This window comes from Oryzias latipes, chromosome 17 (genome assembly GCF_002234675.1).
Source record: "Oryzias latipes chromosome 17, ASM223467v1".
Classification (NCBI taxonomy): Eukaryota; Metazoa; Chordata; class Actinopteri; order Beloniformes; family Adrianichthyidae; genus Oryzias; species Oryzias latipes.
Genome location: NC_019875.2, coordinates 3,764,394 through 3,788,555, shown reverse-complemented (window position 1 = coordinate 3,788,555; position 24,162 = coordinate 3,764,394). Strand labels below are relative to the sequence as shown.

The 24,162-nt window shown below is 40.8% G+C and overlaps 1 protein-coding gene and 2 long non-coding RNA genes across 3 annotated transcripts; all 3 read right to left on the bottom strand.

Moving 5' to 3' along the window:
• Positions 1-525: 525 nt before the first annotated feature.
• Positions 526-7,556, bottom strand: acadm (acyl-CoA dehydrogenase medium chain). The gene is made up of 12 exons (XM_023965112.1): positions 7,430-7,556; positions 5,680-5,791; positions 5,382-5,479; positions 5,191-5,260; positions 4,921-5,021; positions 4,493-4,573; positions 4,227-4,357; positions 3,959-4,067; positions 3,565-3,705; positions 1,819-1,914; positions 1,459-1,707; positions 526-1,376 (listed from the first exon to the last, which is right to left on the bottom strand). The coding sequence occupies exons 1-12, from the start codon at positions 7,442-7,444 to the stop codon at positions 1,305-1,307; spliced, it is 1,275 nt and encodes a 424-aa protein (XP_023820880.1). The 5' UTR covers positions 7,445-7,556; the 3' UTR covers positions 526-1,304.
• A 2,263-nt stretch (positions 7,557-9,819) lies between these two features.
• Positions 9,820-10,855, bottom strand: LOC110013362. The gene is made up of 3 exons (XR_002288508.1): positions 10,550-10,855; positions 10,290-10,479; positions 9,820-10,193 (listed from the first exon to the last, which is right to left on the bottom strand). It is a non-coding gene; the product is annotated as an uncharacterized LOC110013362 (long non-coding RNA).
• Positions 10,856-16,268: 5,413 nt separating this feature from the next.
• On the bottom strand, positions 16,269-17,112 carry LOC110016795. Its single transcript, XR_002292135.2, has 3 exons — positions 16,884-17,112; positions 16,419-16,788; positions 16,269-16,329 (listed from the first exon to the last, which is right to left on the bottom strand). It is a non-coding gene; the product is annotated as an uncharacterized LOC110016795 (long non-coding RNA).
• Positions 17,113-24,162: the final 7,050 nt, after the last annotated feature.

Genomic DNA, 24,162 nt, shown 5'->3' with positions numbered 1-24,162 from the left:
CTAGACAGTGCTCTGAACCTTTTTTCTTCAATGATTTGTGGTGCCGATCCATGGTGTCCATGGATTACATGAAATCTTTCCACCTTTATCATGGTAGGGAGAACCCATCAATGTAAGGGGGGGGGGGGATCATCCAAGATGGCACAAGGGTTATAGGTGTTCTTTTGAAAATGGGAGTGTTAGGAAATAGTAATATATTAATAAAAAGATTAAACATAAAAAGCTACAAGTGGTCTCCATATTTCCAGGAAAATTGGCCTCCGTTTGACATAGGGGCTCCTGTCTTGAGCGACAAACATTTCCACGATTATCTTTTGTCATTTTCAACTAAAATATTATTTTTCTTTTAATTACAGTCCCATCACCATAAGGCTCCCAGCCTCTAACCATTTGGCAGGGTGGTAAACAGGACATAGGAATACAAAATAAAAATAACACAATCATGACTTTAAATCTGCCCTTTTACTGTAAGACATTTTTCATTCAAAGTTAAAAATACGTATATGTAGTACAACAAACACCAGAAACAGTTTCATTTCTTTAATTCATTGTTCTTATTTAAACCATTGTGTTGACGAATGGATGAAAAAATTTAAATAAAAAGAGGCACAAACTGAATGATAATAAATTGCTTTACAGAGAGCCAACATGCCGCACTTCCTCCAACACTTCCAGCCTTAAAATCTGCAGTACAGAAGTACAAAAATGTTGCTTTTCAGCTCAACATTTCTTGGCATTAATAATAAAATCGAGCAGAAAATCTTTTTAGGCACCAGCTGGAAGAGATGAGCAGCTCTCTACACATTCTAGTGAAAGCAGGATTCACCTTAACGGTTATTTTACAAAATCAACATTTAAAATGAGTCCAGAATGAGGGAAAACAGGGTTAGTTATTCGAGATTTTACTGCAGTAAAGATGAAAAGATACAGTCTGAAGTAATGCCTCGTTTAAAATCTACACAACAGATGTTCACTGCAAACTTTGATACTTTTAGCTCTCTTAGCTTAGTGTGGGATTCGACATGCAAACAATCTTTGAAGCAGGTTTTTCCTTCTGTGATTGACAGGAACACTTTTCTGTTCCTCTGCAGGGACTGCGACCTGCTGAGATCTACTGGACGGGAAAAGACAAAATCCTTACAGGACAGAAACTAAGTTAGCGTGGATTCAAGAGCTGTGTTACGTTGACCAAACAACGCATGAATCGACGTCAAGGCAAACCACTGAGCTGCGTCCTGACGTTTACAGTCTGAACAGTAAGATTGTGCACAGAAAAGCAGAGAGGAGCACATGGACCTGTGGGCTCATTTCTTATATTTTCCAAAGTGCTCTCTGGAAATGATCAGCCTTTGGATCTGAGCCGTGCCTTCATAGATCTGCGAAGAAAAAAGCAAAACCATTAAAAATCTGACCACAAAATTCCTCCTGATAGTGACGTCAGACAACAGGCAGAGTAACCTGGTAGATCTTTGCATCCCTCATCAGCTTCTCCACTGGGTATTCACTGTTGAAGCCGTTGCCTCCAAAAACTTGGACGGCATCCGTGGCCACCTGGTTGGCGATGTCTCCGGCAAAGGCCTTGGCGATGGAGGCGTAGTACGTGTTTCGGCGGCCCTGGTCCACCTCCCACGCGGAGCGCTGGTAAGCCATCCTGGCCAGTTCCACCTTCATGGCCATCTCAGCCAGGATAAACGACACAGCCTGATGCTGGGAAACCCAAGCACAGCTTAAAGATCCTCTACTTGTCAGATAACTTACGAGTATTTTGTTTTAACAACACAAAAAAGTGTTTAAAGCTTCCATTTGGGGGCAACTAACCTCAGCAATAGCTTTGCCAAAGGTCTTCCTCTCCAGAGCGTAGTTGGTGGCTTCATCCAGAGCCCTCTGAGCCAGGCCCGTTGCTCCTGCTGCCACCTGGTGGATTCAGACACTTTTGATCCGACTTTCAGGGAAAACTGTAATCATGCTTCAATTTGGACTGAACGTGGGAACCAAAATGCCCTTTTAAGTGAAGAACATCTCTCTTTCTTCCCTACAGTCTGACTCCATAATCCTTTTAACTTGAGGATAAATGATTCACGTTAGGTTGGTTGAAGCAGGATCTAGTTGTGTTGGAGGGAAAACTCCAACTACTTTTGTTGATCAAAACTACCCTAAAAACGGAGGTGAAAGGTCGGAACAGTCTGAGCTACATTAACGCCTGCTATCATGCTAGGTTGGTCTAAGTTTTGACTTTTTACATGGAGTCAGTGTTGGAAATTGCATCAAAGTATATCATTTATTTATTTACTTAATCTTTATTTACCAAGTAAATAAGACAATTCCCAAACTAAAGACACCCTCAAACTGCAATTATCCTTGTGACAAAATGATCAACAAAAAAGATTTTATGGTAAAAACAGAATTCTCTGTGTTTAAGCTGTGGCTTTAGATCAGTGTTTTTCAACCTTTTTTGAGCCATGGCACAATTTAACCTTGACAAAAATACCGCGGCACACCAGCATCCAAAATTTAAAAAAAAAAAAGGAGAAACTCAGTCTGTATTGATCTACAGTCCCTCCGCAATCTCACATGTATTTTTATGATAATTGTGGCAGAAAAAGCTGGAAGCTGCAGCTTTTTTTTTCTGATAGATGTGGTAAAAGTTTAGTTAGAAGATTTCAAAACTGTTTGATGCGTGTTCGTTTTGGTTTCAAGACATTTAAGGAAAGACTTATTGTGCACTGAAATTGCTAACACAATGCATCATGGGAAATGTAGTGCAAACAGCCGCCAAATGCAGACAGACTAGCGTCTCTGAGCTTCATGGTTTTGTTCACCTTTTTCACGGTCTGACACTGGATCCCACGGAAAGCTACACTGCTAAAGACGAGCTTTAGCTGCTATTTTTGTTGGAACTGAGGGACTTTATCAACAGAATCAGAACAAGGAAGTGAAGACTTTAACCACTTCTGATTGGTCAGACTGATGACATGTGATCAAGTCTCCAAGAATGATTGGTGGAGACAGTTACAGGGGCGGGACTTTTCCAAAATACAGCTGAAGCTGCAGCTAAATCGCGGTATCCCGTTATTCTTATCAAAATGTCTTTAATAGAATCAAATAAACACAAAGAAAAAAGTATTTTATGATCTTTCATATTCCTAACTACTCAGTGTTTTATCAGGGCCTGTTTGGAAGAACAAAGAGCTGATATCCTGGAGATGCTTAATGTTGTTGAATCAGTTATGAGGGCAATGTCCCACTGCACACTTGACCATCTCCCATGGCACACTATTTTGCCGCGGCACACCGGTTGAAAAACATTGCTTTAGATGATGGTTTGCTTATCTGTAGATATGAAATCTACATTTAAATAATGCGCAGACTAACTCAAGATTAAGATGACCTCTCAGTATGTTTTCTGTGATTTCAGAACTTCAAGTCTTTTATTTTGAAGTGGTTTTAACACAAGTATTGATTTCCTTCCATTTAAAAACGTGGCAGATTAAATACGCAAAGATGTCACGATGCAATTTAAATGAGGTGGAAAGAAGAAACTTTGAGTTGGTTCACAGAACTCACTGGTGGCCGGGTGTTGTCAAAGGCCCCCATGGCGATTTTGAAGCCAGCTCCTTCTGTGATCAGAACGTTCTCCTTTGGGATCCTCACATCCTCAAAGGTGATGCCTCTGGTGTCAGAGCACCTCTGGCCCATGTTCATCTCCTGCAGGCAGACAGCAAACACGCAGCAAACATCATAAAACTGATCAAATATTAGACGGAATTTGCATAAAACCCAGGAAGTAAATCTAAATCTCAGCACACAGGTAGAACATTCAGTTCTAGCTGCAAATGGAGACATTTAGTTCATTTTATCTGATAATAAACTCAAAGGATGGTATGTTTCTCTAGTTCTCACTGAAAGCTTCCATGTAGAACAGAATTCCTGTAACATTTACATATCAATATCTCCTCACCTTCCTTCCAACTTGAATTCCTGGAGTGTCTGCATCTACGATGAAACCAGTAAAAGCTTTACCTGCTGGACATTTGGGATCTAGGTTTGTGCGGGCCAGGAGGAAGTACCTGGAGAAAAAACAAAAAAAAACTTCAAGTCCTCTAAAGTGGAAATTCTAAAGAATAAAAGTAAATGCTATGCTCCATCTTTTCTGTTGAAGCAGCGTAAAGCTCTGTCTCTTTGTGTGCATGAGCTCTCAAGCCAACAGTAGCAGTAGGAAAACGCACCAGTTGGCTTTCCCTCCATTGGTGATCCACATCTTTTGGCCGTTAACGACGTAGTCGTCACCCACCCTCACAGCTCGGGTCTTGATGTTAGCCACATCAGAGCCCGCTCCAGGCTCCGTGACGCAGTACGCCTGGAAGGCGGGAACAGAAGGAAAGCCGGTTTCAGCCGGACAGTCAGAAATGTAAAAAAATGTATTCAAAAACACACATGTGTCGTCAATGGTCAAAGTTCATTGCAGCCTTGAGTCAAAGTGACAAAGACTTACACACATTAGAGGCTCCTCCGTCATCCTCCCAAGATATTTCTTTTTTTGTGCGTCATTGCCAGCAATAATGACGGGCATTTGCTGAGAGACAGGACAAACAGCGGGTTAACTTTGAGGGAATTAAACGTGTTTTGAGCCCAGACATAAAATATAGCCAAGAGCCTGGATCACACATCCATGTGGGTAGGGTAAAGTTTGTTTCTTTCATTCCTACAAGAACAATGAGAAAAAGCAGGCGTCTGGGTCCAGAGGACCTACTTTTTACAGGTAAAACTGAAATGAAGTAGTTTTTAGTTGTATTTGGCCACTGTTGCAAGACAAGTTCCCTTCAAACGACAGTGAAGTAAAATATCTGTTTGACTGAGCAGGAATCAAAGTTACAGCCAAACGAACGGTAGAGAAAATGTTCTAAAACAAGACAGACGTACTCCCAGAGAATTGGCCTCCATAGCAGTCTGCATCCCTGTGCAGGCGTAAGCCAGCTCCTCTGTGATGAGGCAGCTGTCAAAGATGGATAAGCCCATTCCACCTGACAATGAAGGACACACAACAGCTTCTATCAGAGAGCTTTCATCTGGACCTCAAATGCTGATTAGATTAAATCTTTTGTTTTTACTTTTGTTTTACAGTTAAATGTCCCTCACATCATTACTTCATGACTACATGGGTTGGGTAGTTAACAAAAACAGGAGGAGTACCGTATTCCTGTGGAATGTGACCATTGATGAGTCCAAGCTCCCAAGCTTTCTTGATGATAGGGAATGGATACTGCAAAAACATCCAGAATTACACCCAATACATTAAATATCAACTGTTCAGCATTTACCAAATTAGCATGTTAAACTGAATTTGGGCATATAGTTTTCAGTCTCATCTTTTCTTAACTCACTTCACCGCTTCTGTCATAAGCAGCTGCAACAGGGATCATCTCCTCACGTGCAAACTTTCTGGCCAGCTGCTGGAACTCTTTCTGCTGATCCGTCAGCTCTGAAGGAGGAATCAAGGCGAGAAATGCTTCAGTACAGTCGCATTACAATGACTTGATCCGCTCCAAATGCCGATAAAACTGAACCCAACAGCCACTAAGCTCAGCTATTATTCAAAATCAATACATGGCTAGTAGCATAGGAGGCATTGTTTTTTACTGCCACCTTTTAGTTTTACATTATGTTCTAAAGCCAACTTACCAAAAGAAAACCCAAGAGATCCTGCATTGCTGCTGGAGGCTGCTGCTGCTTTGGCTGTAGCAGCGCTGGAACTCTGCAGACGGATCCCAGACTGTAGACCAGCTCTGAAGACCTTCAAGACACAAGACATCATTGCTAAAGTCACCTTCAAGTCTTTCAGTTTTACATTCAAGAGATCAACTTTAAATGTAAAATGGTGTTTTAGTAACAACTTTTTGTGGCATTCATCTAGTAAGGACATATCCATCCATCCTTCTTCCGCTCATCCAGGACCAAGTCACGGGGGCAGCAGTCTAAGCAAAGATTCCCAGACCTCCGTCTCCTTGGCCACTTGCTCCAGCTCCTCTGGGGCGTTTCCCGGCCAGCTGACAGACGTAGTCTCTCCAGTATGTCCTGGGTCTTCCCCGAGGCCTACGTCCAGTGAGAAACACCCGTAACACCTCTCTAGTGAGGCGTCCAGGAGGCCTCCAGACCAGATGCAAGAGCCACCTCATCTGGCTCCTCTAGATATGGAGGAGCAGCGGCTGTAGTCCAAGCTCTCTTTGGGTGAACCCCATCTCTAAGGGAGCGCCTAGCCACCCTAAGGAGGAAGCTTGTATCTGGGACCTCCTTTCAGTCATGACCCAGTCCCATGACGGGAGTTTTGCTTTCTGACTCAGGACTGTCTTCACCACAATGGTCCAAAAACTAAAACTTCAGTTTTCTTTGATTAAAACTCAAAAAGCATTGGGCCAACCAGTCCTTAATGTCCTGAAGACGTGACAGCTAACTAAAGGTACAGCATCGTCTGCAATCTTTACCCTATAATGCCATTAAAACCCTGCAGTCTGCACTTTAAATGTAACCCCCCCCCCCCCCCCCCCCCCCCATGCATACTGGCATGGGTCTCCCCCTAATCTGCAAAGACCAGAATCAGTACTGCTCTAAGAGTTATTTTTAGATTTTTGGGGTGGATTTTTAGTTAACTTTTCCTGAAAAAATGATTTCTACGTGAAGCAGCTCCAGTCATGGTCACTCCTGTATTACATAACCTGCAGAACATGTCCTCGTTTTTATTTTTTCAAACGTTTGCTCAGTTTTGGATGGATGCCTAAAATAAACAGTTTGATGTATAAAGAAAATAAGTGGTTAACCAGCATTTAATGTAAGGAACACAACATTAAAGATAAAATATCAGTAGATTTAAAGATGAGTCTGATGTTCATATAAAAGGCTCTGACTAGAGAGGTCAGTATACGATTCTTAAGTAGCTCTAACCCAAACACAACAACAACACATTTAAATATTCTGTAATGAAGTTCACATTGACAGAGAGAATTCTTCACATTCAAACACACATACTGTAGATAAAAGGAATGTTTGGCTAAACTCATTTATGCTAATATAAATATTGTCACTGAAGTGAAATGTTGGGGTCGGCAGGAGGTAGCTAGCTCATGATTAAATAATAATAAAAACACAATTTTAAAAAGTTGAATAGCCACCTTCCTAGTTGAAACACTTTTCTAGCCCACAAATAAAAGTTAAACGTCACATCGTGCACTAAATTCAAATAGCAACAAGATGTTTGTTGTTTTGGTCGATATCGTTACCTTTTGCTAGCTAACAGCGTTAGCATGTGACGTAACAACTAAGTTTGTCACCTTACGTAGAAATAAATAAGAAAAGTCCGTCTGTAGGATATCCGCAAGAGAAAGGCTCCATTTACGTCGAACTTGTATAAAGGAAGCCTTAAAAGTGAAGAACCCACCTTACTGAGAAGCATTTTCCTGATGAGCTGCAGCAGACACAAACCAGAGTCGTCGCTACCTCTGCTCTACTTTCAGTGTGATCACCGCCTCTGCCAATCACAGCCGGGATATAGGTCACGTGACACACCTTGGCTTTGACGCGATGCCCTTTATCCCAATTCTTCACCTATCCAACCACCTTCAGCTCCAGAGCTCAGAGCAGGTTAATGTCCCCACTTTATCATTTTGCGACGGAATAAAACAATAAATGTCGTGCTTTAGTGAAGCAGAGAGTCGCAAATTTAGGAATTACAGGATTCTAACACCGTGCTTTTATTTTGAAAGGTTTTTATTTTTATTTTTATTTTATTTTTATTGGGGGAAAAACAGTTGAGGTTAACAATTTGTGACAATTGTATTCAATTATGCCAAGAATAGAAAAGTAGAAAAAGTACAGGACATGTACAAACAACAGATGCAAGATAAAATTAAAAATATATATAACAATAATACAGAAAAAAACTTAAATAAAAGAAATTAAAATTAAAATAAAAAAGGGGGTTACATAGACATTTTAATGATTCTTAACTTTATCAGAAAGCTGCAATTTACATATGATACTTTGAAGTTCCATGGCAAGTTTGTTTTCCATGAAGTTTATAGATGAAAAAGAAGAGCACCACAGTTCTTTATGAAATGTTTTGATTTTGAATTTTTTTTTTTGATTCTAAGGAATGGACATTAATGCATATAGAATTTACCCAAAATAATTACATTTAAAATTTCTGTGTTTTTGTTTTCTTAAATAAACCCAAAAATGACATCCTTAATAGAAAAGTTTGCTAAACAGGGAATCTTGGGGAAAAGCCAACAATGTAAATTTTTCCAAAAGACGTTAGAATAAAAACATTCAAAGAAAAGATGCTCAGTTGTTCCAATATCCACATAACAAAAAGAACAACAGTTTTCAGGAATTCCAACCCGTTTTCTTCGTCATTCCTTGGAAGGGTAAATACCTGAAAATGTTTTAAAGGTATGTAATTAAAACTGAGGAAAAAATGCTAAATTTATGTAAAATTTTTAAGAGGGTCAAACTAAAATAGTCAAAATTAAAATAGTTGCCTAACAACAGGGATTAAAACAAGGTTTACACACATTTTTAAAACTTCAAAGACAAAATGAAAGTAATTAATGATCATACAGACATAAGACACGGGGACAGTGAATAATGTCATCCTATAACCTTCTTTTTTAATTATTCTGTTTTTACAAATAAAAACTGGAAAATAGGCTTCTACATAGATGTTCAGCTTTGAAGAACAGCAATTTAGCCAGTAGGCAGCAACAAACCATCCATCCATCTGTTTTCTTAATCTGCTGCTATTTCCCTTTTGGGGTCATGGGGTCACCAGAGACTGTCCAGGTTGCTGTTGGCTGAAGGCGGGGTACAGGTCAGCTACTGTTGGGCGCCAGTCACAGTGCATGTAATAATTTGCATATTAAGAACAGCTGTTTTTAAAGTTGAAGTTGCCTCTAAAGTCAGAAACAGCTTCGTTTATTCACTTAATTATGTTACTTTGAATTAAACAAGATGTCTATCATCTATGGATGCAATCTTCTAGTTATTTGAAGCATGCGCAGGGTGCGGATGAAGGTACAGTTTCTGCTGCGGTAAGGAGAAATTGGCAGAAAAATACTCACTGTAAAAAATTGTATTATTTAGAAAGAAAAAGAGACTTAAAGTCGTCAAAATTTGAAAATGTCATTTTTAGGTGCAATCTTATTTTTTGAGTTTCCTCAGCAAAGAGCAGTACACTTGAAGTTGTCTTTAAATAAGTATACTAGAGGATAAGTATAGAAATTCTAACAGAATAGTGCTGTCATGCAATTATTTGTATGCACCTAATTATTAATCTAATTAATTTATTTTAAATATAACCTTGTCATTGCTATGAAAATCCTCGTTTTAAGAAATTTTCATTTAAATGTGTGACATTAAATGTGTAAAAGATTAAAATACAAAACTAAAAAGTGGCTCTGTGAAGTTTTCCTATTATAACAGACTTCCAACCTTTACTTTTAAACACCACATGCTGTCCTTTTAATTATAGTACAGTTTTGACAATACAATAACAATAATACAGTTTTCTTTTTTATATTTTTAAAATTTTTGTTCCATTATGAAGTTTAAAGAATCAGTGCAGAAGAGGAAGCTGCACTGAAAACTGGCAGCAGAAACACAAAGATAGTTTTTAACATCGCTAGACCAAAACAGACAAGAAATGTTACACAAACACACTTTTAGAAAAAGAAAAAATGTAAATTTTAAACTAGTTCCAGTAAAACCGGTTCAAACTGTTTTTTGTCTCTGCTGGACAGAAGATTGAAAAATGAAAACTTCCCATGAAACTATATTTTTTCAGCTTTTACTCGTTTAAAACAACCAAACAGAACCAAAAACGTCCTTTCAGCACCAAAAGAGGATCAGCTGATCAGCAGTGCGGTGGTTCCTCTGATCCAGCAGGGTCTTCAGAACTGTTGATTTAGATTAGTGTCTGCCTCCTGCTTTGACATAAGTGGCTGTGAGGGGTCATCATGGATCTGCGTGGGGTCGCTTCCCGCTCAGCATCCTGGTTGTTCTTTGAGGGACGCCGTGGGGATTGAACAGGACGTCCACAGTCTGTGATCTCTGAAGGACGTCTCCTCAACTTCTGCCCGTGGCAGCTGCAGACGTCCCCCTAGTGGTGGTTTGAGGAACTCCAACAGGTGCAGATCTTTAGCCTCCTGGAAAACATCAAAATCATTTTTTTTAAACTTTAATTTCTTATAAAGAGCCCTGAGTCTTGGTGTCGTGTTCCACAGACAAATGTTGGTTCTTACTTGTTAAAGTTGCCTCATGTTTGGTCAATGCTGAAGCTGCAGAGGATCCGGAATGAGGCAGCCCATCCGTGTTGGGTTTCTGTTTCCTCTGGAGTGGTTCCAAACATCTCAGCATCTTCTCTCCTCGTCTTGTGAAGTCGTGGTGCAAAGCCTGTCTCCCACCATGACTCCTTTACAGGATCCGCCTCTCCTACAGGACACAGAAACATGCATATAATGATTTGATTCATTCACTCAGACCTTTGGTTTGTGGTGCTGACATGTTTGTCCAGGTTTGTTGTGTTGGAGCATGTGGAGCCAGAGCTGCTGAGAACCATTAATGAGAGAAACTCGCCGTCTGCTGAGCTGGAAGGAAAGCTTTGTGACAAACACACAGTTTCAGGACTTTCTTGGTCAGAAAACTGTTGGAAAACAGAGATCTCTACTTTGCATATGAAGCATCTGGAACTAAGACATATTTGTGGTCAAAGTTCAGATAGAAGTTTGTCACATAACTCAGCATGCTGTGGAGGAAGATCTCTTGGTTTGAGCTAAAACCTGCTTCACTTTCAGTTTCTAACATTGACCTGAAGAGAAAAGCAGAAAAAGACATTTTATAGTCTGTTTTTTATGGCAGAAAATCTGTTTTTTCCTCTACTTTCCATTGGATCTGTTTGAACTTGAACAGCTGAAGGATGGCGTGAAGGATGAAGGAGGATGAGGATGGAGGATGCTGTCAAGAGGAACAGTCCACTTCCAAACAGAGATTCTGAGGGGATATTCCCATGCTAGCTCTCACGGTAAGTTTGAGGCTAAGGAAGTGGATAACCTCAGCTTTCGGTTCCAGAAATGGAGGTATGTGTCAGGATATGTCAAGTTGCCATAGTAACTCATGCTCTGAACATAACCTGGTCTGGAGCAGGTTTAGTTGAAGCTTAGTTTGTTTTCAGAGAGGTGAAGCAGCTTGGCGTGCCCATTTGAAGATGATTTAGTGGATGAAGAAGCTTAGATAATACTTTTTCCACCGTGAGAGGGTGATAAGACCACATATGTATGTTCTACAAGTGTAGGTTTTTGTCTAAATATGTTTAGTTATAGTTGTTCTAATGTGTTTTACTGAGTTATTTGAGCCTGTCATGTTTAATTCTTTCTGCACCATTAGTGAGAGGGAGGGAGAGGATGATGAAATTATTTAGAACCTCTAGTGCAACAAAATGGTATAAAAACTGAAGTTACAGTCAGTCGTGATATTTAATTACATGGTAAATATTGTAAATTCATCCTGAATCATTTATTTTAAGTTTATAAAAATGAGAAAATCTGCAGGCTCAAACTCAGACATGTGAGAGTTCAAGAAGTAAAATAAAATAGGATGGAAAAACGTTTCATTTAATTGGAGTAATATGAAATTTAGTTAGATAAATATTTAAATTTGAGTTGTATAAACAGCTATGGAGTTAATCTAGCCACAGGGGTTGCAAGCCAGTAACTTCTGTGCCGGTCCCAAGCCCGGATAAATAGAGAGGGTTGCGTCAGGAAGGGCATCCGGCGTAAAAATTGCCAAAATAACCATGCGAATCATCCACACTTTAGACATACCGGATCGGTCGAGGCCCGGGTTAACAACGACCGCCACCGATGCTGTTAACCTACAGGGTGTCGGTGGAAATTTGACTACTGTTGGTGGAAGAAAGAGGGGAGGCAGAAGGGTCCGTGGCCAGAGAGAGAAGGGAAAAGGCAGGAACATAGGTTTGAGAATAGGGACTCTTAACGTTGGCACAATGACAGGGAAAGGCAGAGAGCTGGCAGACATGATGGAGAGAAGGAAGGTAGATGTACTGTGTGTGCAGGAGACAAGGTGGAAGGGCAGCAAGGCACGTAGTATTGGAGGAGGATACAAACTGTTCTATCATGGTGTTGATAGGAAGAGAAACGGGGTAGGTGTGATTCTGAAGGGGGAGTTTGTAAACAGTGTTCTAGAGGTGAAAAGAGTCTCAGACAGGATGATGAGCCTAAAGTTAGAAATTGAAGGGGTGATGGTGAATGTAGTCAGTGGGTATGCGCCACAGGTTGGCTGTGAGTTAGAAGTGAAGGAGAGATTCTGGAGTGAGTTGGATGAGGTCATAGAGAGTTTTCCCAGAGGAGAGAGAGTTGTTATTGGAGCAGACTTTAATGGGCATGTTGGTGAGGGCAATAGAGGTGATGAGGAGGTGATGGGCAGGTTTGGTGTGAAGGAAAGGAATCTGGAGGGACAGATGGTGGTGGACTTTGCGAAGAGGATGGAAATGGCTGTAGTCAACACTTACTTCCAGAAGAGAGAGGAACATAGAGTGACATACAGAAGTGGAGGTAGGAGTACTCAGGTGGACTACATCCTATGTAGACGAGGTCATTTGAGAGAGGTTAATGACTGCAAAGTGGTGGTAGGAGAGAGTGTAGCCAGACAGCACCGCATGGTGGTGTGTAAGATGACTCTGGAGGTCAGGAAGAAGAAGAGAGGGAAAACAGAAAAGAAGACCAAGTGGTGGAAGCTACAGAATGAAGAAACTTGTGAGGAATTTAGGCAGAAGTTGAGGCAGGTCCTGGGTGGTCAGGATGAGCTTCCAGAGGACTGGGAAACTACAGCAGAGATTATCAGGGAAACAGGTAGGAAGGTGCTAGGTGTGTCATCTGGAAAGAGGAAAGACGGTAAAGAGACTTGGTGGTGGAATGAGGAAGTACAGGAATGCGTCCAGAGGAAGAGGTTGGCTAAAAGGAAGTGGGATGTAGAAAGGACTGAGGAAGGTAGACAGGAGTACAAGGAAGCGCAGCGTAGAGTGAAGAGAGAGGTGGCAAAGGCCAAACAGAAAGCTTACGATGAGCTTTATGACAGGTTAGACACAAAGGAAGGAGAGAAGGACTTGTACAGGCTAGCCAGACAGAGAGACAGAGATGGGAAGGACGTGCAACAGATAAGGGTGATTAAGGACAGAGAGGGAAAGGTGCTAACAACCCAGGAGAGTGTACAGAAAAGATGGAAGAAGTATTTTGAGGAGCTGATGAACGTGGAAAATGACAGGGAAAGAAGGGAGGAAGATGTGGTTGTTGTGGAGCAGGAAGTAGCAGAGATTGGAAAGGATGAGGTTAGGAAGGCTCTGAAAAGGATGAAGAGCGGAAAGGCCGTTGGTCCTGATGACGTACCTGTGGAGGTATGGAAGTGCTTAGGAGAGGCAGCAGTGGAATTTCTAACAAGGTTGTTCAATAGGATTCTAGAGAGTGAGAAGATGCCTGAGGAATGGAGGAGAAGCGTTCTGGTCCCGATCTTTAAGAACAAGGGTGACACGCAGAACTGCAGCAACTATAGAGGAATAAAGTTGATGAGCCACACAATGAAGCTGTGGGAAAGAGTAGTGGAAGCCAGGCTTAGGAAGAAGGTGGAGATTTGTGAGCAGCAGTATGGTTTCATGCCCCGTAAGAGCACCACTGATGCCATTTTTGCTTTGAGAATGTTGATGGAAAAGTACAGAGAAGGTCAGAAGGAGCTGCATTGTGTGTTCGTAGATTTAGAGAAGGCGTATGACAGGGTGCCGAGGGAGGAGCTGTGGTACTGTATGAGGTCGTCTGGAGTGGCAGAGAAGTATGTCAGAGTAGTTCAGGACATGTATGAGAGAAGTATGACGGTGGTGAGATGTGCTGTAGGTCAGACAGAGGAGTTCAAGGTGGAGGTGGGACTACACCAAGGATCAGCTTTGAGTCCTTTTTTGTTTGCTATGCTGATGGACAGGCTGACAGATGAGGTAAGACAGGAATCTCCCTGGACAATGATGTTTGCGGATGACATTGTAATTTGCAGTGAGAGTAGAGAGCAGGTGGAGGAACAGCTGGATAGGTGGAGGTTTGCTCTGGAAAGAAGAGGTATGAAGGTCAGTCGTAGTAAGACAGAATACATGTGTCTGAACGAGAGGGATCAAGGTAGAAGCGTTAGGTTACAGGGGGCTGAGGTGGAGAAGGTGCAGGAGTTTAAGTACTTGGGGTCAACAGTTCAGTGTGATGGGGAGTGTGGAAAAGAGGTGAAGAGGCGAGTGCAGGCAGGTTGGAGCGGTTGGAGGAAAGTGTCAGGAGTGTTGTGTGACAGAAAAGTGTCAGCAAGACTCAAAGGAAAGGTGTACAAGACAGTGGTGAGACCAGCTCTGCTCTATGGGTTAGAGACGGTAGCAGTGAGACAAAGACAAGAGGCTGAGATGGAGGTAGCAGAGATGAAGATGTTGAGGTTCTCCTTAGGAGTGACCAGGTTAGACAGGATAAGGAACGAGTACATCAGAGGGACGGCCCATGTTGCCTGTGTTAGCGACAAAGTCAGAGAAGCCAGACTGAGATGGTTTGGACATGTTCAGAGGAGGGATAGTGGATATATTGGTAGAAGGATGTTGGAGATGGAGCTGCCTGGCCGGAGGGCAAGAGGACGGCCAAAGAGGAGATATATGGATGTCTTAACAGAGGACATGAAGTTGGCTAACGTTAGGGTAGAAGATGTTCATGATAGAGTGAGGTGGAAAAGGATGATTCGCTGTGGCGACCCCTGATGGGAAAAGCCGAAAGAGAAAGAAGAAACAGCTATGGAGTTGGAGAGACAAGAAATTAGGTTTAATAAATTTAACTCAATTACATGTTACCAATTGAATGAATTCATTTAAGTTTTATACGTTGTATATGTACATATACATCACAATGTAATCGGAAATAAGATCAGAAACGAATGCGTTTACTTTGTCCGTTCTTTTTCTTGAAGCAGAAACTTTTACTTTTTTTATGGGCGTAAAAGGGGTGTACATAAATATACTTTTCTTGTTTACAGTTACTTATTTGGTAACAAGTAATTAAGTTAAATTACTTGAGTTAAATTTAATTCAGACTAATGTCTATCCAACTAAATAGTTGTTTTTACAACTCAAATTTACATATTTATATATGTAAATGTAATTTTTCTCCAATTCAATTAAATGTTTTTCCATATTAATTTATTGTACTTCTTGAACTCTCATATGTCTAAGTTAAGCTGCAGATTTTCTCATTTCCATAACAATAATTTGATTGAAACAAAACAAATTAGCAATATGACAGCTTTAATCACATCTGACATTTTCATTGCTCCAGAATACAGTAGGAGTTACAATATAATGTCATCATTCTCTCCGTCCATCTCACTCAGGGTGCAGAAAGAATTAAACATAGCAGGACAAATAACTCAGTAAAACAGAGTAAAACAGCTAAACAACCAAAAACATTTGGTCAAAAACCCACACTTAAACTCCACAGCGTCCAGACAGGCAAAGGGAATGGTATCCCACAATTCCTTGCGGTGCCGATCTAACAGCAGCACCAAAGTTACACCTACTTCATTTAATTAATTTGAATGAAAGTAAAATAAATGTCTGAAAACTACGTGTTATTCTTAAGCTAACTTATCAAAAAAATGATTTATCTTAACTGAAGCAAATAATTAAGTTAGATTAATGTATAAAAGATTATTTTTCCAACATCCATACATGGTCTTATCACCCTCTCACGGTGGAAAAAGTATTATCTGAGCGTCTTCATCCACTAAATCATCTACAAATGGACACGCCATGCTGCTTCACCTCTCTCTGAAAACAAACTAACCTTCAACTAAACCTGCTCTAGACCAGGTTATGTTCAGAGCATGAGTTGCTATGGCAACTTGACATACCCTGAAACATACCTCCATTTCTGGAACCGAAAGCTGAGGTTATCAACTTCCTTAGCCTCAAACTTACCGTGGTAACTCACATAACCTGCTTTCTGGAAAACCCCCTTGGTCATCCTGAAGAACGCTGCTCCTCTGCACACAAACAGACTCCAGCTGGTCTGCACTGTTCTGCTGGAGGCTCAGTCCTGTGGAGACGGAGAACAAGTTAGAAAAGGAAAAGTCATCTCTGCATCTTGAAATGTTTTACAATCATGAAGCAGAAATAGAATGGCGATTCTCTAAACTGGAGCTCCCCATGTCTGGGATCCAGATTCTGATTGATGAGGCCTTTGGGAACTCCATCCATCCTCCAGCCTGAAGCAAAACTCTCATTCATTAGAAAATTGGAACTATCTGCGTCTTTGAGTCTGTAGGGATTTCAAAATAAAGGCTGCCGTACTTACAGCGTGTTTCTGAGATGGAGATGGAGTTTAGTGTTGGTGTTCTCTTCACCAACACCGAGGACAAGAAAAAAAAATCACAAAATATCCCCTTAATTATTATAATTACAATAACAGCAAAACCATTTCAAAATAAGAGCTAAACGTTTGCAATGAAAAGGCTGAAAGAAACAGTGTTTCTACTCACCACGACTTGGTTAGTCTCATTCCAAACAGTAAACATAAACAACAACAAATGGTTAAAAAATATCATGGTAGTCATTTAAATGCAAAAAAACATCTAAAATAACAAAACAAAGATGTTATTCTGTAATCCTGTAACCAATCTGTGTAAATCATTCAAGTTTGACTCACCTTAATCCTGAAGATGATCCTTTAATTGAAAAAAGAATTTGTCATTTTTGTTGTTTTTGTTTGTTATTTCACACAAGTTGCTAAAAGTTAAAGACTAATTTAAGTTAAACTTACTGATTTTTAGAGAAAGGGGTTTGTGTTTCTGCTGCTCAAAAAAATGGAGAAGTAGTTTGAAAAGGTAATTATTATTTTGTAAATAAAAGTTCACATTGAAAAAAGGAGGAAACTAATTGAAATTATTTTAACTTTTACAAAGGGAAAAAAACTTACTTTTTAAGGTATGAAAGGCAATTTACAAACTAAAAACTCAAAGAATAAAATGGAAACAATGAAACAAAAAAAATAAGATAAAAAAAAGGACAAAAAACTTTTTTCACTTGTAAAAGGAAAATGAAATAGGTAAAAGAAAGAAACTAAGCTGGATGTTTTTTTTTTTAAAGAAAAACCTAAAAGACTCAAAGTGAAAAGAGTTAAATGTCGTCTTCATTCTGCTAAAGGACTTAGAAAAACAGAAGGTAATTAAGAAAAAGTGAAATGTAAAAAGTGAGTTTGTGTGTGCGTGGGTGTGCATGTGTGGGCATGTGTGGGCATGTGTGTGTGTGTGTTACATCTCCCAGCTGTATGGGAATGGGTGGCTGTAGTCAGCCACCCATTCCCTAATAAGCCGAATGGCCCGTGCAACAGAGTCAGGCATCGGCGGAGATTGGGGAGCGGCGGGCTGAACGCTCTCCTCGGGCTCCTGGAGGATCGGAGGCGGGACCTTTGACAGACAGAGGAGCGGGAGTCAGAAAACCCTTCAGCTGCATCTTTACCTTCACCACACCTGCAGCAGGTGGAGGCCTGTGTGGCACCACAGTTCTGTTTCTTTTCAAAGCAAAGGAACTCTTCCACAAACATCTGGAATGCTCACATCTGGCTGTGGAGCAGCAGCACTCAGACGCGGCTGTCTGTCTGGAGGCTCGTCTTCCCTTCCAGAGCTGCTGTCCTGCTGCTTTCGCCGTCTCTGGAAAACAGACAGATCTGGATGTCAGAGGGTTTGGGAATCTCGTCTAATTAATCACACGGATCACTGGAATTTCAGACAAATGATTCCATGTTTGATCTAATGAATCAAAAATGAGTCAGCTAGATGGCAGTGTTGTCTCCCAGCTGCCATCAACCAAGAAACACTGAAACAGATGACAGACATGTGGGACACGTCAGTCAGGACTTCTCATGTCTTGACCTCTAATTGTTGAAGGAAAACGCCACACAGTCACTGATTAGCAAGTGAAACGCAGACTGCAGACAAATAAACGTCTGCAGGATCGTCTGCCAGCAGAACATGAACTAGAAAAGGTCAAACATCAGAGCTGCTTCCAATCAAACACAACCTGACTGACAGAAACCTGTGCTGAGAAATGAGACAATCATCTTTCATGGACTTTTCCAACCTACAGCCGTTCAAAAACAGCTGTTCTTCCAGACAAATCCTAAAGATCTAACATGCACTAACTTACAGTGAGATCCAGTACATAACATGGAGATTCTGGGACTGGTTTAGTAACATTCAGCATCATTTCTGCCCTTTTCTCAACAGCAGATGTCTGTTTACCTTCTGCCCCGGCCTCCTGCAGTAGCTGTGGTCCTGGAGATGACGAGGAACTGGAAACATCTGGAAAGATTACCATGCGAAAGTGAAGAAAAGTACAGAATTATCAAACGTTTCTCATTTTTAACAACTATTTTCATCCACATAAACATGCAAACGTTACCTTCTTCTCTACAGTCTCGTCCTTTAAAAAAGGTTTAGCAAAAATAGAGGAATAAAAGCTCTTGAACTTATTAATGATCGACCTGATATGTAAAGTTAAGATCATTAAGTTAATGTGTTATAATATCAAAATAATGACAAAATGTGTCTGGTGTGGATGCTAACATTATCTGAGCTAAATGCACAGAAACGACCGTGTTCCTAAAGAAAAGATACAGAAAGAAAAAAGCTCTAAACTCACCTTTCAGGTCTGTATGGCTTCCTTCAGAAACTCGGAAAATAAATCTCTCAAGTCGCTTTTGTACCGTCTTCAGCGAAGTCTCAGCACAAAGTGAGGTTTCTGAGAACTGATTCCTTGAATCAAAATAAAATGTGGTTGCCGTGGCAACCAACAGTTTGTCAGATAACAAATTCAATCCAGACTTTTACAGAAAAGAACGGCATAGAAGATATAGATTCTAGTCTATTCAATTCTGTGTAAAAATATAATCTGGTCACCGTGGATACCAACATTTTTTAAGTTAGCAAACTAATTCCCATGTTGTATTCGAGCTGCTGTGTGTTTTTTTTTTCTTATTTGTATAGTGAGGAACTTTTATGAATAAATATGACTAAAACATCCGTCTATTTTAGGATTGGTTAAAACTTTATTTTTTATTTATTTCACATGTAATTCAAATGGTGTTGATAAAGATTTTTGATTATTTGGATCTTGTTTGTAAAAAGGAAACTCCATAAACATGCTGGGGTCTTTAAAAATGTGAGCCACGGCTCTTCATCATTTAATTGCAGCTCATCTTCTAGTTTTTATGAGTAGATGAGGTTAGAGTCCTGCCTGTTTGGAGTTCATTGCTTATATAGTTCTGGAAATTTTGGAACAAAAATTATGGAAAACATTTGAACAAAGATCACCCGTTGTTTTGTTTTTCCTTCTTTTTTTGTTTTTTTAATGGGCAAAAAGGTTGCCCTTTATTTTAATTGAATGCAATACACTTCCATAATACTCTTTCTTTAATTAAAATGGACAAGTAAATTTAACAGAGGGAAAATAAATAGTAACATATGATAAAATTAAATATAGATTTATAACATAATCCTCATCCTTTTTTGTACATTAAGATCAAACTTTTTTGTAATTGATATAAAATAAAAAAATAACAAGAACTTTGACGCTTATTGGTGTTAAAACGAATCTGCAGAGCATTTTCCGCCTGCTCCTTCCCGCTCCCACCCTAACATATCGTGCACACATGCACACATATACACATGCACGTAGGGCTCCGGGAACTGGATGGGTGGGACATGCTGGTGGAGACTCTCTTTGGGGCCTCATTGGCAACCCCCCTCCATTCCACTTTTACTCGCACATTATAATTTTTTTTTTTTTTTTAACTTGTCCTGTCCAACAGCTGGACAGGCAGATGAGAGCTGAAGGCCTCTTGTGTTGGACATATTTTACTTTAACAAAAGGGGTTATTAATCTTCAGACAAACCAGAGGTATGTCTGAATAAACCCCTTTAGTAATCGAGGACAAACTCTATTCATTTTAATCGTTTTTGAAAATCTTTTGTGTTGGACCGGACGGAAAAGGAAGGGGGGGGGGGAGAAGAGAGGGATGTTAGGGGGGGATAGGAGGGTGATCATAGGAGGGGGAGGGGGATAAAACCATGAAGCAGCATAGAGCAACAAGTTTACTGGATGTTTATCATTATGGTAAGGTTCAGATGTAGTACAAATCTCAAAGGGCGGGGCCTGTCCACACACACACTGAAATGTTATAAACACACCTGCTAGCTGCAAAAATGTCCACATTTCAACATGTACACAAAACAGATAGTGTTCACAGACGCATACTTATTTATGCCTTCAAACCAACTAGTGTGAAATATTTCATTCATTCGAACATGCAAACTATTAGTGCAAAGGTGAGCTAACACCTGTGCACAGGTGAGTGTTTATGTTCTTCTAAAACGGATGATGGAATGTAAAAAGAAGGAGGGAGAGTGCCCAGCCACCCCCACACCAAGACCCCCGCCGCAGCAGCAGCGGCAGCCAGAACACCCAAAGCCACACGGCAGCAGGCAGAGAACAACCGCCTCCCAGGCGATCACATCTGCCACCCAGGCCAGGGCCAGCAGGACTGCCGCTAGGCCCCCAGAGCCAGAGAGCAGGGAGGCATGGGGGGAAAGAGAGTGCCACCCCAGCCCAACCAGGAGAGCAGCCCCCCCGCCGCACCAGGAGGGCCCAATGCCGGGCACCACCCGAGAAGGGTGCCCACAGCCCCAGACGAGCATCTCATCACCACCCAGGAGTTCTGGGCATCCCCCCGCCCCAACCCCAAGTACGAGCCAGGAAACCCCCAAGGAAGACCCGCTCTGCGCTCCAGGCAGCCACCCACCTGGCCCACGGTTGGTCCAGAAAGGAGCAAGGCAGGGGCCAGCCGCCCCCGTCCAGGTAAAAGAGGGGGCCCACGAGGGGAGTTGTAAACATGGCCCGACCAGGCTCGGCCACAGTTGGAAATTTGGCGAGGTCCAGCACCTGTTGCCAAGGGTCCAGTACCCCTTACCAGGGATGGGGTAGGGGACAGATGGTCCAAGGTCCCACCTTCCTTGCGAAATGCGTGTGTGTGTGTTTGTGAGGGTGTGTGTGTGTGTGCATGTGTGTGTGTTCATGTTGGATTGTATATTTTGAGGGGTGAAGGGAGTGTGTACTAAGGGGGTTCAGTTAACATTGGCGGGTAGGGTGCTAAGAGGATATCTGCTGCTTGCTGGCAGTGATGTCCAAGCACCCCCCCTACCAAGGGCCCTACATATCTAAGGTGCAAATAAAACCAACAGAGGGGGGCCCATTCCATACGGCAACCATGGGAGGGGGACCACTGCCAAGGAGCTTCCCCCCCAAGGTGCATCGCAGGCTAAACCCCCCACCCCCTCACCCTATTATGAGATTATATGAGGAAGGGGCTAAGTTGGGGACAGCTGGTAGACTGTCCCTCGGTGGTCAAACAGCCGTCCCCCAGCCCCCCCCAGCATAGGGCCCAGGTCCCCCCCCCAGCCCAGGGGTCCCACCCCCCAATGCGCCGACACCCCTGGCCCAGCACCACCCACCCCACACAGAGAGAGAGGAGCCAGAAAGCGTTTTGAAAAAACAAAAAATATGTTTTGGATGTAATCTATAAAATATAAAGTCTAAATATTGTATTTTCAATAATGGCATCTTTTTACTGTGGTGTATCACAAAAATGGCTGAAGTGAATGAAAGTACAAGAAATGAAAAAGAGTGAACGCAAATTGCAAATTGATAGTAATTATTATAAATGTTAAAAGAATATCAAATTTGCACATTTTAATGGTGGACCTGGGGGGTATTCCAGGGGTGTATTCCAGGAAGCATGTTTAAACTACCCTTAACTCTGGCGGAAATCCGCCTGAACTTGCTTACTCTGGGTATGTCGGTTCCAAAAGACCGGATATGTGTTAGTATCGCAAGCCATTTTAACATTAAAAAGCTAAGTTTAACTATCCGGAATTAACATTGTAGATATCACCAACGTTTTTCTAACTAGTCGTAATTACATTTTGGATAGTTGGAATTGTAATTCAAGATATCTGTAACATAATTGTTACTAGTCGAAACGACTGTTAGACACATCTATAATTCAGTTTTGCCTAGTCAAAACTGAATTATAGATATCTGCAATGACATCATTGAAAACGACATTCAACTCCTCACACATCTTAAATGGCTTGCGATATATATCTCAATTTTCAGATATCTCTAATCAAATTTAATTTCAAGATATCTGTAACTTGATTATAGATATCTACAATTAAATTATGACTAACTCAAATACAGATATCTGCAACACACATCCAGTCTAGCTTTTAAATGTTAAAATGGCCTTCCATAGCTTTGTGTGCTTTCTTTTTATTTTTTAGTTCGTGTTTTATTAGAACTAATGATAACTATTACACCGTGTCAGTCATTAAAGTGAAAATACTAACAAAATAACTGTTGCATGAATAAAAATCTCTTCATACTGGAGATGGAAACTGTTTTCTTTCAATCATATGGTAGATGTTGCTTGTTGCAGATTAGCGACAAACCTAAAATTATATCTATTTGATGTACTCTGGTCAAATGTACCATCATAACTTTATTTAGCATTTACTAGGATATGAAAACATCTTTTTTTTATAATTGGAAAATAAATTCAGGTTTCATAGAGTTAAGAAATCATCAATACAAGCTTCTTTAATCATTACAAACAGCACTTCAACTAAAAGAACTGCTGTTTTGATATTAATGTTTGAAATGCGTGTTTTTGATCCTTTCATTTGTAGTGGCCTTCCCCTCTGCTCTTCTTCCAAACTTCTGCCCCCCTCCTGCCATGCCATATAATGTCATCTAGCTCTGCCAGTGGCCTTGTAGTAGAGTGTCCACCCTGAGACTGTGAAGGGCGTGAGCTCAAGTCCAGGCCAAGTAACACCAAAGACTCTTTGAATGGGACCCAGTGCCTTTTGCTTTTAGAGTAAAAGTAGGTGCACATTTACTATCTTTTTGATGGACTAATAAGGTAAGAAAGCATAATTTCAAAATAGAAATCCTTTCTGTGTAGATCTATTTAACAGTAAAGATGAAACAGATGTGACCCCCCCCCCCCCCCCCCCCCCCCCCCCCAAAAAAAAATCTGACTTTGCGGAAAAAAACTGGTTTCGGTTCGGCTGAGGTTCGGGATCTTTTCGTTCCTGGTTGAAACACATTTCAAGCAGAGATATGCGGTCTGGGGAGAGGCAGGTCTCAGGCAGTGCTTCACCTGTTGTCTTCCTCACCTGCAGTCAGGAAAGCCTACTTATAATAAAATAAATGTGTTTATTAACCTTTTCCATAAATGCTGTTTATAGGTTTGATTCCAATCACTTTAATCCTCAAAATCACTTTTTTTGTGTATTTCTTGTTTAATTTTAGCATGAGGCTGTGAGCTCTGCAGCACGAGAGATTACGCAATCATGAGTGAGTTTGGGTTGATTGGTCCTTCAGTTTATTATACTTCATTATGTTTCAAAGGACATTTTCTTTTCTTTTATCTCACCTAAATAAAAGAAGAGTGAAATAAAAAAAACAATTTCCACAATTGTTCATGAAAGGCTAATAAGCTAAACTAGAAGTTCTATAGTGTTTCTTTTTTTATTGATCTTAATATTTGACCAAAACATCAGTGGTTGTTAGTAAAGTTCAATAGGAATCCATTCTTCTTTGTTTTTCTCTGACTGACTGCAAACATGGTCGATGTAATATCATTAAAATATGTAAAACCTGGACTTTCAATCAAATCACGAAGTAATAAATAATGGATGATTAATTACTGCTTAACCTTTTTTGTTAGATCTGGTGGTACATGACTCTTTTTAAAGGGATTTCCTTTTTTAATTTCTTATCAAAACATTTGGATTCTTGACACTGACGTTTTCCTGAAAGTGGACCAGTAAGGAAGTTAAATGGCCCCTACGTTATCGTTGGCCTGGGGCCCCCAAACTGCCAACTACGTCCTCCAATGATCCCCTGGATATCCTAACTAGGGTATTGCTTGCTGGTCTAGTGTTGTGCATTTCTGCTTAATCATGTAACACAACAAGACA